Here is an 18046-nt window from a genome sequence, read left to right as displayed (position 1 = left end):
CTACATACACAATATAACACATCACATTGTCTGTATCACTACATACACAATATAACACATCACATTTGCTATCCCACCAAACTTTTTAAAGCACTTTTACAGTTTCACACGTCTGTGTCCGCCCAATTCTCAAATCACTGCAGATGAAGTCGCGGGTAAAAGCTAGTAGACTATAAAAAGGAAATCGTGTAGCAAATAAATACCTAGTGGTAACCCAGCCTTATTAGTGCAACTGGTTTTCCTAATAGAAGTCATCTTCAGACGCGGGCAGCTCATTGATGGTCATTTATACCGTGACTACTGTCACCCTCTGTTATCACAAAAACTGCATAGACAACAAGATATAAGCATGTTTTGTTTTTATTTGCACTGAATGTGAAAGGCTGACAGACATAACAGGCTTTATTACAGGGAGTAATACAAAAACATATTACACTTCTTATTACATTGTAACTGAAATAGCAAAACTGTCCAATAACAGTATTGAACGCCCATGTTATATACAAACCAGTAATCCAGAGTAAACACAACCACTGAAAAAGCTTACAAATGACAACATTTTTAAAAAGATTTTTTCACAGTGTTTCACTGTTAAGGCTATTGCTACATTTGAATCTGAGGAAAAACTAAGATTGTGGAATACCTGTATAAATACCTTCCATAATCCCAAATAGATGCTGGGCAAACTGGTGTAAAGGGAAACTGAACCATATGAACCAAACGTGCTGCTAATACAATATATATCAATTTATCTGCATTTAACTGAAAATGCATTGGCTGGTAAAGCAAGTGCTCTGGTTTCCATTTGCACTAGTTTGTATTCTACATTGTGCTAAACAAATCATTCCCCAATAATATAATAGGCCATGCCCGGCATCCACTTGTGTTCAAATAGCTTATATTTCTGACCCTCACCTGGAGCTAGCTGATCACACATATACTGTAGTTGTAAATGTGGTTCCTACACAGTAAGGCCTTGTTCACATCTGCATCGGTAGTCCGTACGGGGAGTCCACATGTGGACCCCTCCCGAATGGAGTACCGAACGCATTTGCAGGCGATGTGCAGTGAATGCACACGTATCCCCATAGAACGCGAGATCTCTGCATAGGAAAGTACTTCACAATCTACTTTCCTGTCCACATGATTCGTGCGGAGATCTCGCGCCAAGCACACGGACCCCATTATAGTCTATGGGGTCCATGTGCTCTCATTGCACACTGCTTGCAAATGCATTCAGTAGTCTGTTTTGGGGGTCCCCATGCAGACTCCACCAAACGGATTACCAAATGCAGATGTGAACCAAGGGTAATACAATTACAGTTACTTTGTTTCACTCACATTTGACTGTAAACTAAAATTTTGCAATTTTTTTTTACAGTTTTTGGCAGTTCAGGGTAGATATATATATATATATATATATATATATATATATATATATATATATATACAGGCATGAGATATATATATACAGCCTTCTACATAGATTATTTTATCAGATGGGGAACAAATAATTGTCAATGTCATTTTAAATTAAAAGGAGAGTTTATTTGTCGCTGTCCATGACTATAGAGATATTATGATGTGTATCTGATGCACTATGAAGGACAAGTATGGAGTAATGTCATTATCCTCTGTGTTCTTGGGTTATGACATCATTTCCTACATTGGAGGTGCTGCGATTTGGAGCACACTTGTATGGAGACCAGAAAAAACAGAAAATTTGAGATCAGAGACAGGCCCAGGTAAAAAGATAAGCTATTTTGCTTTTAATGAACATAAATATAGTTAAATATCATTAATATAAGACCAGTTAACAATGATGATGCCAACCCTATCTAACAGGTATTATTAAAGATTTAGACTCCAATAATACTTCAACTTAATGAAGAATTTGCTTTTTATTACACATTATGCAAGAAATCCTTTTTCCCCAAAGAACAAATAATATTTCTTGAACCCTTAACATGTGCTATGGTGCTAGTGAAGTAGAATGTCTGTCTAGCACTGGCAGTAAATGTATTATATAATACATACCAACAATACAGGTAATAATATTTAAATAAATATGATTAAACATAAGTTAAAGCAATAGTTACTACATTATTGTAGTCCAAGCTACTTATCAAACTCACTGAGTACAATGAAAGTTTGAGAGCTCATGATATTATAAAGGAGGTTTCACACAACCATAATACCTCTAGTATCCATATTATAGCTACAGCATATTGCGGTTCTATTTTACCAAATTTAAGTCACCTTAGAACTCTTTCATTATATAAGTTTAGGAGGCCTGAAATCCAAAGGATAAGATGAGGATGCATTATGGTCGTGTAAAACCGGCCTTTATGAATGCCATTCATCCTAGAATTATGTAGGTGCAGACTATAGCTATATTACAAGGTCTCTGCAGTTTCTACTGTATGTAATGCCATACAAGTTACCAGGACAGTAATCACCGAGCCACAGTAAAGAAGTGCTATACATACATATTGGAATAGTTTTGTTGTCAGGATCAGCACTCTCGCTGCAAATGTTTTCACGTAACAGATATAGGTGCTGAATGAGGGACCGAAAGGAAGCGTCAGCCATATTTGTAATGACCACACTTGGTATTTGTGACTGACTGATGTTAGGGTCACACTAGAGTTTGGCTTTCCATTTTTCAGGTCCACTTGAGGACCCTCTAAAAAGTGGTTAAACGCAGAAACTATAGACTATAATGGGGACTGCCAGGTTTCCATCTGGTTTCTACCCTAAAAATGCAGAAAAATGCAGAGAGAAAAGTCCTTCTCTCTGCATTTTTTAAGTCGGTCTGGGACAGAAACACTGAATGTAGATCAGGCACTGGTGTGAACCTAGCCTTAAATGAACTTTTTGACTCATTTCAGGAATCCATAGAAGCTTCCTTGCACCAGTCAACAGGGATTAGTTAGAGGAAGTGCATGGCCGCCACTCATTTTCATTAGCTTATGCTACTAGCTATCTATAGGCCTCGCGTTACGATCATTAATGGGTTGTCTAATGAATGCACTAGCACTCAGTAGAGGAGATGAATTAGGACATATTACATATTTAATGGGGTTTGTATTATTGACTGAAACTCTCTCTCTGACAAATACCATGATACTGTATGTGCATTAGTTATACACCTGCTTTTCTAAAGCAATGAGCAGTATACAGATAAGCCCTTTGTATATATCTACCTGTTTCCATAAAGTAAAACGGTCACGCCATTGTAGACGACTGCTTTAAGGTGCATTAAGCCAGAATGAGCATTAACTAATAAATAATGTTCTGACCGTTTCGCAATGAACATTGTAATTACCATGGTAACCTGCATCACGGATAACAAACCTTTGCAGATATTGCTTGTAAATGTGACCCAGATGCAGCGTCTGCATGTCATTTTATATTCCAGGATGAGTGAATATCAGGTCACAATATTAAGCCTAAGATTATGTATTACTTATCTTGTTTTTCAGGCTACACTTTGATACAAAATATATTTAGTATTAATTTGTATAGCAAACATAAAGCTTTTGATAAAACAGCTAACAAATGCATTCAGTTTTTGTAAGAATACAATAAGTATCGAGCGATGCTGAAACATCCAAGTGCTAAAGTTTATATTTCCCATTCAGTAACATAACATTATCTCAGCATGCTTAGAATGTGTATTACATCTGCATATTAAATATTAAGAACATGCCTTTAATATCTCTTGTGCTACACAAACCCAACACTATTTTATATTGTAGCTTCATATATCCGAGCTGGAAATCATACTGGCAGTGGCATAAAGTGTAACTGGGATACTACCACCAAAGCACCAAAGGCTAAGGGGAACCCGTCATGTACATCATGGAGTCCATTGTGGAGGCAGCACATGAAAAAGATTCAGTATAATCTGTTATCATTTAAATCTCCGTCCAGTGGGCGGTCCTACTCAATCACTCAATCACTGAATAGGACCACCCACTGGACTCCTAAGCATAACAAGGGATTGTAATGAATAAATCACTCAGCTCCTCGTGCTCAACAACATACCGCCTACAGATAGGACAGCACGATCCACATGACCGATTCCCTTTAAGTGCCAGCATTACAAAACAGATCTATCACAGTCCTAAATAGCTTATATTGTAGTTGTACGATTTACCTTTATTAAGGCAAATTCATTTACACAAGTGCCTCTGTTAGGGGTGAGTGCATATTATTAGGTGTCAAGACTTGATAAAACAGGGGTTAATCCATTTAACGCTTTAATGTCTTATGTATTTTAGTCAATTAGTATATCTAGATCTGTACTATCAGCATTATCAGAATATATGGGAACTTCAGCTATGGAAGCACCACCAAGCCATGACTAGCAGATAGAGACGACCTGCGTAAGATATTGCTACAAGGGATCACACCTAGAAGGCTCCCAATATATCATGAGAAAGCTTTCTTCTTCTCTTGCTATGATATGGACAAGACACAAATCTTAGACATTTAGGTACATTTGAAGTGTATAAAAGTTATACTATTTAATGTAATAAATGGAAGACGACAGAGAAGCAGCAGCAAAAGCCACACTTAAAAAACAATAAAGTGAGATCGATCTGGCGGTTTTATATACATCACATTTTCATCTCAAGCACAGAACACAGGCCCATTCTCATAGTGGTTTATGAGGTAAGCCCCTCATATTTCACTGACAGATTGTTCCTGTCGCTTTACTCTACATGAAAATAATGTTCTTAGGAAAATGCAGTTTGACAGAAGATGAAGAGATCCCTGGCAAAGAAGTGATTGGATAATATGTCATTGAGATGTCGATACACTAATGCAAATGTGCTGGATACATTGACACAATGCAAATTGTCAGCTATTGCAGAATTGTCCTAGTTCATCCAGGGTCTCTAATCTTATATAAAGCAATTTAGGTAAACAGTCTGTAAACATGTATTTACATATATCATGAGGCATTGAGGGATGTACACTTATATTACATATACATTACAATATGCAGAAGAAATTCTGAAGACATAAACAATGTCTTGGGCTAGACCTAGCTTGGTCTTCATTGAAGCAGTTGGTATTAGGAGATTTATTGCCTGGCATATACATTTTCTGTAAAAGAAAGGAGATTTTTTTTTGTAAATTCAGATTATATAAAGTGAAGTTTAAAGGCATTTCCTAGTTTTTAGATGTTCTCACCTCTGTGATATTCTGGATTAACATTCTCATAAATTGGAAATACTGGATTATCTTGTTCGTTTCTCAGTTTTCTTGCTCTTAAGACATCTCTAATGCACTGATGCAAGTAAACATATTGACACTGCAAAAAATAGAAAGAAAATATGAGCAAGTGGAAATTTTCCTAAAAAGCATAGCCTTTACCATTGAGAAAAAGGAATACATGATATGTATGATACACAATATGATAACAGTATGATACACTGTCTAAGGGCTAGTTCACGCGTGTGCATATTCCGTTACGGATGCTGTGACGGGATGCCAATGCAGTGCACAGCATCCCGTCGTGGCTTTCTGCTCCGGATTAGGCCCAAATGAATGGGCCTAGTTCGGAGGGTGCTGCCGCGAAATCCGCCTGATGAAAGGGCAGCTTGTTTCTTTTTTCCACTAGCGGCAACACGCTGCTAGGGGAAAAAAGAACGCTAGCGGTCTATATAGACCACCATTGTGCCCCCTCTTGCCCCGTGTGAATGGGGCCTAAAACACTGCTGAGTGTGACATGTTGAAAATTATTCTCTTGTTCTAGGTGTTCATAATGACCTGAAAAAAAAATGTGGACTAGGGTTCCATATTCGACAATATTAATAGTTTGTAATATTGTATTGTCATACAAACCAGTTTTATTTCATGCTACATATGCCTAATTATTCCAAAATATTCTAAGGGGGGTGTAAGTTTTTGCTGTCCGCTTGAAAAATTGGACATCTTTGTGAAAGGACACTTAAGGACAGACACGGACTGTAAAAGAACGCATATGATGTCCCATTAAATCAATGCAGAATGTAACGGACACAGCTAGTGTCAGATGCTAATGTCTGCGCAAGATTTTGAGTGAACATTATCATCGGACACTGACGCTAGTGTGAACGCCTCCTAAGTCATGTAGACAAGAAGTCACACAGAATTTGTTTAATATAAAACAATGCACATACAGAATTTATAGCATTATCTCCCTGTGCAGTGCTGCTCTGTTCTTTGCAGCATTGTGCGACCTCTACTGTGCATGCGTGGTTGTGCAGTATAGGTGTATTATTGGCATCAGTGCGCAAACCCCGCTTGGAGAAGAGCATGTACACACAGTAAACAAGGAGGAGCCATCTCAAAGAAAGAAGCCTGGAGAGTAAGTACAATGGGGTGGATGGGGAGGGGGAGTAATAGCGATGGGGACTGTCACTGGATAATCAGAAAATGCCCCTAGGGTGGTCATATGGGTGACTAAATTTTTTTAAATTTTTTTTTATAATTTATGTTATTTAGAAAATAGGAGGGGGTAAGGGTATTTAGATTAGCGTAGGGATTTCCAGTTATCCCGCACAACCCCTTTAAGCAATGGGAAATATTTGTAAAGCAATTTTTCTCACACAATGGACTCTAACCACAGGGAGCCTTGTGGAGTAGAGGAGCTAGTGGCAGCTGTATAGACACTCATCCTTATTGGGTAGTCAATTTACCTACCAATATATTTTTGGTGTGTTGAATGAAACCCACACAAACTCTATGCAGAAGTTGCTCTTTGTTCCATTTAAACTTGGGACCCCATCACTGTAGGTAATAGGACTAACTACTGTACCACTGGGACAAGCTGCTCAAGATTTCAAAGCAGATCGATTTCACACCATGAGTATATCTCTTAAATGAAGTAAAAGACAGCAGTGGACAACTTTGAACACTTTCAGGACTCTCAGGAATGGGCACCACAATCCATAGATTTATCCAATGGTAGTGGCAACATGCCTGCTATAAATACTCATACTCAATTGAAAGTATAATCTAATTAATAGGGCAAATGAAGTGTTGCTTTTACGTACAGAGCACTTTTGTGGTTATCTGCTTTCAAGTTGCAATGCTCTTTGTTTATACAGTGTAGCCTCTGGTGTATGGCCAGCTTTATCGCTCTCCAAAGCGTTACACTGTCCACATTGGTAATGTACAGACTGTACAGCTCCCCGGAGATAAGGCTGGGGTGATAAATTACCGTATATCACTTCATGTTGAGGAAGGGAGTGATAGATAGAAAGTATGCTTACTCTTTAGCTGGAATGGTGGCATCCATCCTGGTAAATAAAAAGCTTTCACTTTCTATCATCTATTTCTATCTCTCGTAGGCGACTGACACCAAGTATTTATAACCAGATACAGAACAACTACTTAGGAAAGTGAACTAGCTTTGGAAAAGCCGTACTGTAAGATGTATTGTGCAACTATATAAAAGAAAGTCAATATTACAGCTCATACATGTAGCTTCACGTAAAAAGTTGCAAAAACTGATTTTTCAAGATCTGTTCTGGATTTTGGCAAAAGTATATAAATATATGTAAAAAGAAACACCAATCATAGACATGTAAAATGCCTAAACTTAAGATATATAAACATATATGGTACAACTTCTGTAGATCCAAGAATGCCTACAGAGGAGCTCTTCTGTTCTTTATAGTTGCATGTCCACTGCTCGTATTTTTCCGCAATGTGTGGATAGGATCCCATCTGCTTTGCAGGGACTGTAAAACATTGCGTTTATGCCACGTGAGGCCCCAGCCTTAGTGTATAACAATATCCTCCAACGCAGCCCATAAACAAGCTGAATTACCATCAAATATTGACTATTCTTTGTTCTTGCACTGAGCACGGATGCATTTGCTTTACATATAATAACTATAATTCTGCAACTACATACAGTGTTAATGTCGTCATATACTGCAGGACAAGTACCAGCCAATCTTTCAAGCGCCTCTCAGTACATCCAATACGATGTTGACCCAAGACATTAAAACAACCTGGGGCAGATGTTTCACTGTTGTTCAGATCCTAAAATATCTTGTGACACATAGGATGCCCTCTTATATATACTGTATATACCAGTAAACAGATTGTACTGTAAATAGGTGATCAGTTTTGTTCTGCTATTCTAAGCCTCATGGGCTATTTTTGCCAAATGAGAATCATTATAATTTATTTTACATCACAGAAAATATTTTGTTTGTTCTCGGAAATCACAATAATTTGTTGCCAACGTGTCAGAAGAAGATCCATTTATAATACAAGCATCATCAGTCCCAAAAACTGAAACCAATGTACTGAAAATCCTTCTAAAATGAATTCTGCTCTCTGAAAGTAACTTATTATTAAATAAGGGTGCATTCACACTACGTAACGCCAGCGTGTATCACAGCCGTACACGCCGGCGTTACAGCAGGGCTGCCGGACACTTCCTATTCATTTCTATGGGAGCCGGCATGCGAGCGCTCCCCATAGAAATGAATGGGCTGCTTCTTTCACTGCGAGCAGTCCCATTGAAGTGAATGGGAAGTGCCGGCGTGTACGGCTCGGCATGAGCAGAGCTTGCCGTATACGCCGGCACTTCCCATTCACTTCAATGGGACTGCTCGCAGTGAAAGAAGCAGCCCATTCATTTCTATGGAGAGCGCTCGTATGCCGGCTCCCATAGAAATGAATGGAGCTGCTTTATACGCCGCTTATTCTGAACGTGATTTACGTTCAGAATAAGCTTCAGGAAACGTAGTGCGAATGCCCCCTAAGGCGACAAAGCAAATATGTGAAATGAGTGATGGATATACATAACATATACTTTATGTACAGTATATGCAATGTGTCACTGCATTGCATCACAATCTAATAGTTTTGGTAAGTAGTTTGGTAAAAAAAACAATTCTTTTTTTTAAGTAAACATTCTGTACTAAAAAAAAAAAATGTTTTATATATTGAAGATACATCAGTAAATGACAATGGTGATGGTGTGGGGACTGACAATGGATCAATTATTATGAAAATTTATGAGGATAAGGCCCAACATAGTGAGCCACATTCTAAAAAACACTGGAGAAAAAACTGCAGCAGAAACACATTGCAATTTTTGCGGTTGTACTTATCACAAAAGGCTTGTTAGGATCATCTCACACGGTGGAATTAGCTATGACAGAGTTCACACAGGCAGCGGGTTTTAAATTCCAATGCTTCAGCACAAAACAGCATGCAAACAAAAGCCTGTCCGGCTCTAATACCTGACACCAAACTCAGTAGTAAAAAATGACCATAGTCACCCCACTCCACAGGTGCTCTCCTCCCTGAGCTGCAAAACTATCAGCCCTTTCCAGGCTTCCTTCCACAGTAATGGCTATCAGGAAGCTTCACCTGAGAACTTATGGGACTAGGGAGAACCCCATAGTGGACTAGAGGCATGGACTGGAAGACGCCCACTGCCATCCTGTCCTCCAGTCCAAGAAATCCAGCCTATGCCCTCACAGACTACGTTCTGCTAAAGCAACATTTATCCTTCTGGATCTCCACTACCCTGCCTGGCTGAGGAAACCAGGTGAGATATACACCCCATCAAGGGGCCACACGGTGGCTCAGTGGTTAGCACTGCAGCCTTGCAGCACTGGAGTCCTGGTGTTTAAATCCCGCCAAGGGCAAAAAACCATCTGCAAGGAGTTTGTATGTTCTCCCCGTGTTTGCATGGATTTCCATCCCATATTCTAAAGACATACTGATAGGGAAAAATGTACATTGTGGGGCTCACAATCTACATTAAAAAAAAAAAAAAAAAAAAAAGATATACACCCCATCCACAACTTTGCCACAGTTAGCAGAGGAACACTTTCTGCTTCTATTATACCTATAGAAAACGCCAGCGCTTTTGTAGGCATAATTCACATGCTGCGATTTATAAAAACGCATTAGTTTTTGAAATTACAGCATTTCTGCAGTGAATATTTTTTTGCAGTGTGTGGATGGGATTAGTCAGAATCCCACCATATTGCAGGCACTATAAAATGCTGTGAGCAAATTGCCGCACTTTCCCAATGTGGTGCCCCGAACTAACGGTCAGATCCTGTTGTATTTATAATTATTTATAAATGAAAATTTCTAAATCCACTGCATTGACTTCAAAGTGTAAAACCGGCCTGCCGTAAATGAAAAGCATGGGCTGTACACAGGAGATATGGGAATGTCCACATATGCCACCCATGCACATGTGATGCTTTCGTGGCACCTTTCATTAAATAAATAGGAGCCATGGAAACACGGGCTGCAAATGGTTCTGGTATCATAAGAAAGCGGAAATACCAAGATTTAAGTAAAAGCTATAACAGAACCTGCATCTCCAATCACATTCCTGACTGTGTTTTTAAAGTAGTGATATCTATAATTCTTTTACAGCTTTCTTTAGATACAAGAACCATTTTTCTAGATGGTATAAAACCGTAGAGACGCCGGAGATAACAGCCCCCCTTTTGGTAAATGCTACAGCCGTACATACTGCAGTGAGTACCTGTGTATGTGTTTTGCCAGGTTTTGGAATAAAAAAAATTCAGCAAAAAACTATTTTTCCACAATGTGGGGCCATAGCCAAAAGCCTGTAATTCACACTACTCAACACAGTTGAGTAGTCATATATAGACATATATACTGTACACTATCACATGTCATGAAAAATATTATCTTACAAAAATACATTGTCTTGTGACACAGAGACTTGTCCAACCAAGAGAAAAGGTAAGGAAGGACACATCTGTATGTATATGGTACCACCTGGATGACAGCAGGTATATGTTTCCTACAGATATCTGCAATGATGAATGCCTCACACTTAATTTTCTCTCTGTACAATCTGCACAAAGGGTCTATCAGGGGGCATCATCTTTTAAGATAAATCCTTATGCATAGACTAACTACAGAGTATCTGGTTTATGTTATGTGTTTTATTTGGTAACATAATCACCTAAGCCAAACTATTGGGAATTAGGAGTCTAGACTTGCATAATAAAAAGGAAATATAGCGCTGAAACATGGACCTTTGCAAGCCTGAATATCAGTTTAGCCATTAATTATTCTTTAATATCCTCTGCAGAGAACATTTCAGTTTTACATATAATTTGCTCTTTCTAAATGTTTTACCATCCCCAGAAGAAAAACCTTGTCCACTCAGCATTGTGTAAGAGCAGTAGCAAATCATTCCTATTCAGTATATTATATTACTGTATTATTAGTAGTAGTAATAATCCTGATGTCTTAAGCTACAGTAATATTACTTGTGGCCTAGGATGTATTGACAATCCTGATTTTATATTAGGGGAACGCTTTAGGAGACCAACCAGTTTACTTATATAGTAATGACTAAGAATTATTCTTTTTTGTCTTCATGATATATAGGCTGGCTTTATTCTATATATGAGCATGGGGGCTGCCGTCTTTCCAGATCTTCTCCTCTGCTCTATTAACAATATTTAGTGATATACAACACTCTCATGGAGCTGATTTATTAGGGACTATGGGAGAGTTTTCTAGACATGATTTATGCAGTGAGAATTAGATAAGTTGTAGCATCATCTGTAGAAGTGTAAGCTTCTATTGTGATACTGCCAATGAGGTCACAGTTGCAGTAAAAATTACTACAGAATTGGTAAGTTGTAGTCTATTATTAAGCTTGGTGGCGAGAGTGGAAATTGCAGGATTTTGGACTTTTTAAAATATAGATAGTGAATTGGTAAATTAAAAATAAAATCATCCAAAAAATTCTTAATATATAAACTGACAAAACAAGCCATTTTTGATATCCATTTCCCTTTAGTTCTGTGACAATTAATGTCTTGCACATCCCCACCCTCTTGTGTCTTGTTTCCTTATCTGTCTTTCACTGTATGGCATCCTATGGCTAGTTTTTGTATTTCCCAAGGACATAACTATGTAGGGCCAAGGTGCCTAACTTTAGTCCTTAAAATGATAGCATTATTGATAGCATCATGAAACGTTGCATCATCTCAGATACAATGAAGAATTCGGATACAACCATCAACCACAGCTTTCTTATCAATGTAACCCTGAGTCCTACCTCGGTTTGAACCATGTGCACCCGATGAAGTCGTAGATCATACACAGCTCCATAAATATCAACTGAGTCTTTTGTGTCCACTTGTTGCAGGATTCTGTCTAGAGCAATGAATGTTCCTGTTCTGCCGACTCCAGCGCTGAAATGACATACAGAAATAATCTTCAATCTTCAATATTGGAAAGATCAAACATCTATCAGAGCACTAAACAAGGCTCGCCTGAAAAAGTCATTGATGTAGTGTATAACCTAAATGTCTGATACAGTAGGGATTCACCACTGGAAACCCCACCTATTGTCAGAAAGGTAGTCTGGTCTTTAAAGACACCCATAAAGAGGTGCAGAAGCAGAGAACAGTTGTAGGCATGTTCGATTTCATCCTATTCTATGGGAGGTGCATAAACAGCTGGAATGCTATTAAGCGATTATTTTATATATATATATTTTTTTGTAGATTGTGAGCCCCACGAAGAGAACATAAAAAGTCCTTGCAGATGTTGTCCTTGGCAGGATTTGAACCCAGGACTCCAGTGCTACAATGCTATCCACTGAGCCACCATCTTGCCCCCTGCACTTAACTGCTTTGTGACCACTAGTAAAGCGGCACAGAGCCCTTCTTCTCTAAACAGGCAGAGACTCTGCCTATGAAGCCTTTATACAATCAGAATGACATTTGTTTTGCCTTTGAATTCACATGATAATAGAGATACAGTAAAAGTGTAATCAGTAATTTATTCTATAAATGACCATAAGTCATGAAAAACATTAAAGAGGATCTTTCAACACCTCCAACAAGTCCAGTTGTTTGCATCATTTAATAGGCACTTCCCATTTATTCTGGCACAGCTGGAATTTTTTCTCTAGCTCCCAGCATTACCCAGCAATCAATGCTGTTAGCTTTGGTGCCTAATATGTTTAGTATCCGTACTGCCAGGATGGTAGAGCAGGGATGGGGTATAATTCTGAGCTTTACCACTGGCTGCCTCTAAATAGCACATAAGGCTTTAAAATTACCTGCACTTGTTGCTTGGGAATGGTGGGGGCTAGGGATAAAATTCCAAATGCAATGGAATCAGTATAGCAGCACCTATTCACAGATACTATAAACTTTAACTGGTGGAAGTGGTGAAAAGCCCTCTTTAAGACTGGTTGCAGACTCTGTAACCGGGTATTCTAACAGTACCTGCAATGAACCACAGTAGGACCGGACCCTGGTGTCCTGTTAATATAATCCCTGACAGTTCTTACAAACTGAATTAGAGATTGAGTGGTCTCTGGAACCCCATGATCAGGCCACACCGTATAATGGAAATGACGGACCAGTCTGGCAGCATCTAGCTGATCTTCCTATAGAGAAATGCAAACAATTCTTTCATTAACATTATAATCTATTATGTAAATCATTAATTATATGTAACTATCTCTTCCAATATGAGTTCCATGAGTATTCATATGCAAAAATGGATTAGGTGGAAATGTATAATTTATATGAGTCAGAAGGCTTCCTATTATACTGTTACAATAGAGCACAGTATGGGCTGCAGGTTCAAGTCAGAACAACTAAGGAAACTATTTTTTTCAATTTTTATACATGCTAAATGGAGAAATGGGTTATATTAATGCTCATATCAATATCAATGTACTTTTCAGTGTATTAATAATAAAACTTTGCAACTTATTTGAATGAAACATTTTATCATAGCAAGCTATCATTACAGAAGTGTTCATTCCTAATATAGCTTTGTACAATTAGTGAGGACTAAATTCTCGGGAAACCAATTCAACACAATATTGTAACATGCTAGCAAAGGTGTTGGCAGTAGCACTTCACAAAACACCCACTGGGTGGCCACACACACACATATTGTACAGACAGACAGAATACAGCAAAATCATGTTGTTTTGAAAAGCTGCTTGTGATACAAATATCTGGAAATGTTCATTCAAGAGGAAACCTAAGGAATGACACATATGTATAAGGTATCTTCCATTATAATGTATTCTGTATTAATCTATGGACACAAAAGCAGTTTACAAGCACAGTTTGCTCTCTACTGCCTTCTGTGGAGATGAAATGTATAGTTTATCTATTTCAGCAGAAAGGACAGATATGTTTTACTCCATTTTTGCACAAAAAGGATTAAGGATGACATTGGCATGAATCTCGATAGTCTATGTATTTTGTAATGTGTTCAGTAGCCTTTATATGTGGAGCTTTCTGTTTCCTTTACTCTAACTGCTGCGCCAGTCATTATTTTCCTCTAACCACAAATGTGTTGTCAGGACTAAATGCTACAATGCAAATCTGCCAGCCACGCCATCAATCATTCTATTGTAACATCTTTTAGAGGTTTGCAAGTTTCATAAAACAAGTAGTCCTGACCTTTTAATAAATATAAGGTTGATCTGGGTTACTGTAAAAAGGGCACAAATCAGATTGATGAATTACTGAAAAAAGTTTTGCAAAATAAGAATTACATATTGTGTACTCTGCCATCGATCTCATGTGCTTGATAAATGAGGCCGAGCAGAAGTGGAAACTTTCACACTGTTTAATCTCAACATGAGGGAAAAGATCTTACGCTGCAGATTTTGAACTCTCTTATTGTCCATTCGGGAAGCACAGACTCTGACAGCATCTGAACTATGAGGTCCCCGTAATACAATGAGTCTTGATCAAAGGGCCAGTAATGATCACATTTTACCTGTAAGGAGAAAATATAATTAGATATAGTGTGACTGATCTTAGCTGTCTGCGCAGAAAAATGCTGAGCCCCAGTCAATGGCTGTAAAAGTGTTTTATAACTAGAAGCTGGAAGTCCTATACTAATGAAATTCACACTTAACTTGGATTGTAAATCTATAATGACGGTAATTGCAGAATAATGTATATAACAAGATAGATGTCAGGCATTGCCTTTAATAGAATATATGTAAGGAGTTCATATCTACATAGTATTGTAAGATCATCAAAAAATATGCCAGAAAGGAAATAAATAATGGATCAAACAAAAGCTTATCTGCTGGATATAGAGGACATTAGAAAACCATAAAAATGCTGCATTACTATTTACATTGCTTTCCTTTGTTCCTTTATAGTCTATTGTTTATGAATCGTTCATATCTCTAGACACAGCACCTAAAATAAGGTTTTGGATATCGCAGTGTGTCCACTGCACACTGTAGTTACATTACATGGCCACTATGAAATGAATGACACTGTGTAAACAGAGAAGGGGTCATGGCTAGAGATGAGCGAACACTAAAATGTTCGAGGTTCGAAATTCGATTCGAACAGCCGCTCACTGTTCGAGTGTTCGAATGGGTTTCGAACCCCATTATAGTCTATGGGGAACATAAACTCGTTAAGGGGGAGGGTCACCAAGTCCACTATGACACCCCAGGAAATGATACCAACACCCTGGAATGACACTGGGACAGCAGGGGAAGCATGTCTGGGGGCATAAAAGTCACTTTATTTCATGGAAATCCCTGTCAGTTTGCGATTTTCGCAAGCTAACTTTTCCCCATAGAAATGCATTGGCCAGTGCTGATTGGCCAGAGTACGGAACTCGACCAATCAGCGCTGGCTCTGCTGGAGGAGGCAGAGTCTAAGATAGCTCCACACCAGTCTCCATTCAGGTCCGACCTTAGACTCCGCCTCCTCCGGCAGAGCCAGCGCTGATTGGCCGAAGGCTGGCCAATGCATTCCTATGCGAATGCAGACTTAGCAGTGCTGAGTCAGTTTTGCTCAACTACACATCTGATGCACACTCGGCACTGCTACATCAGATGTAGCAATCTGATGTAGCAGAGCCGAGGGTGCACTAGAACCCCTGTGCAAACTCAGTTCACGCTAATAGAATGCATTGGCCAGCGCTGATTGGCCAATGCATTCTATTAGCCCGATGAAGTAGAGCTGAATGTGTGTGCTAAGCACACACATTCAGCACTGCTTCATCAAGCCAATACAATGCATTAGCCAGTGCTGATTGGCCAGAGTACGGAATTCGGCCAATCAGCGCTGGCCAATGCATTCTATTAGCCCGATGAAGTAGAGCTGAATGTGTGTGCTAAGCACACACATTCAGCACTGCTTCATCAAGCCAATACAATGCATTAGCCAGTGCTGATTGGCCAGAGTACGGAATTCGGCCAATCAGCGCTGGCTCTGCTGGAGGAGGCGGAGTCTAAGATCGCTCCACACCAGTCTCCATTCAGGTCCGACCTTAGACTCCGCCTCCTCCGGCAGAGCCAGCGCTGATTGGCCGAAGGCTGGCCAATGCATTCCTATGCGAATGCAGACTTAGCAGTGCTGAGTCAGTTTTGCTCAACTACACATCTGATGCACACTCGGCACTGCTACATCAGATGTAGCAATCTGATGTAGCAGAGCCGAGGGTGCACTAGAACCCCTGTGCAAACTCAGTTCACGCTAATAGAATGCATTGGCCAGCGCTGATTGGCCAATGCATTCTATTAGCCCGATGAAGTAGAGCTGAATGTGTGTGCTAAGCACACACATTCAGCACTGCTTCATCAAGCCAATACAATGCATTAGCCAGTGCTGATTGGCCAGAGTACGGAATTCGGCCAATCAGCGCTGGCCAATGCATTCTATTAGCCCGATGAAGTAGAGCTGAATGTGTGTGCTAAGCACACACATTCAGCACTGCTTCATCAAGCCAATACAATGCATTAGCCAGTGCTGATTGGCCAGAGTACGGAATTCGGCCAATCAGCGCTGGCTCTGCTGGAGGAGGCGGAGTCTAAGGTCGGACCTGAATGGAGACTGGTGTGGAGCGATCTTAGACTCCGCCTCCTCCAGCAGAGCCAGCGCTGATTGGCCGAATTCCGTACTCTGGCCAATCAGCACTGGCTAATGCATTGTATTGGCGTGATGAAGCAGTGCTGAATGTGTGTGCTTAGCACACACATTCAGCTCTACTTCATCGGGCTAATAGAATGCATTGGCCAGCGCTGATTGGCCGAATTCCGTACTCTGGCCAATCAGTGCTGGCCAATGCATTCTATTAGCTTGATGAAGCAGAGTGTGCACAAGGGTTCAAGCGCACCCTCGGCTCTGATGTAGCAGAGCCGAGGCTGCACAAGGGTTCAAGCGCACCCTCGGCTCTGATGTAGGAGAGCCGAGGGTGCACTTGAACCCTTGTGCAGCCTCGGCTCTGCTACATCAGAGCCGAGGGTGCGCTTGAACCCTTGTGCACACTCTGCTTCATCAAGCTAATAGAATGCATTGGCCAGCGCTGATTGGCCGAATTCCGTACTCTGGCCAATCAGTGCTGGCCAATGCATTCTATTAGCTTGATGAAGCAGAGTGTGCACAAGGGTTCAAGCGCACCCTCGGCTCTGATGTAGCAGAGCCGAGGTTGCACAAGGGTTCAAGCGCACCCTCGGCTCTGATGTAGGAGAGCCGAGGGTGCACTTGAACCCTTGTGCAGCCTCGGCTCTGCTACATCAGAGCCGAGGGTGCGCTTGAACCCTTGTGCACACTCTGCTTCATCAAGCTAATAGAATGCATTGGCCAGCGCTGATTGGCCAATGTATTCTATTAGCCTGATGAAGTAGAGCTGAATGTGTGTGCTAAGCACACACATTCAGCTCTACTTCATCGGGCTAATAGAATGCATTGGCCAGCGCTGATTGGCCAGAGTACGGAACTCGACCAATCAGCGCTGGCTCTGCTGGAGGAGGCGGAGTCTAAGATCGCTCCACACCAGTCTCCATTCAGGTCCGACCTTAGACTCCGCCTCCTCCAGCAGAGCCAGCGCTGATTGGCCGAATTCCGTACTCTGGCCAATCAGCACTGGCTAATGCATTGTATTGGCGTGATGAAGCAGTGCTGAATGTGTGTGCTTAGCACACACATTCAGCTCTACTTCATCGGGCTAATAGAATGCATTGGCCAATCAGCGCTGGCCAATGCATTCTATTAGC

General features: G+C 40.2%; 1 protein-coding gene across 2 annotated transcripts in view; it reads right to left on the bottom strand.

The window, feature by feature from the left end:
* Positions 1-371: 371 nt before the first annotated feature.
* PTPRB (protein tyrosine phosphatase receptor type B) overlaps positions 372-18046 on the bottom strand; it is a 96633-nt gene continuing 78958 nt past the window's right edge. For both annotated transcript variants that reach the window (XM_075274401.1, XM_075274402.1), the window contains 5 exons: positions 14674-14796; positions 13275-13438; positions 12095-12230; positions 5206-5326; positions 372-5118 (listed from right to left, as the gene is read on the bottom strand). In XM_075274401.1, coding sequence (XP_075130502.1) covers positions 5096-5118; positions 5206-5326; positions 12095-12230; positions 13275-13438; positions 14674-14796 — 567 coding nt within the window. In that variant the 3' untranslated portion in view covers positions 372-5095. The remainder of the gene's footprint in view (positions 5119-5205; positions 5327-12094; positions 12231-13274; positions 13439-14673; positions 14797-18046) is intronic.

The sequence above is a fragment of the Leptodactylus fuscus genome, chromosome 5 (genome assembly GCF_031893055.1).
Source record: "Leptodactylus fuscus isolate aLepFus1 chromosome 5, aLepFus1.hap2, whole genome shotgun sequence".
NCBI classification, from domain to species: Eukaryota; Metazoa; Chordata; class Amphibia; order Anura; family Leptodactylidae; genus Leptodactylus; species Leptodactylus fuscus.
This window is presented reverse-complemented; position numbering and strand designations above follow the sequence as displayed.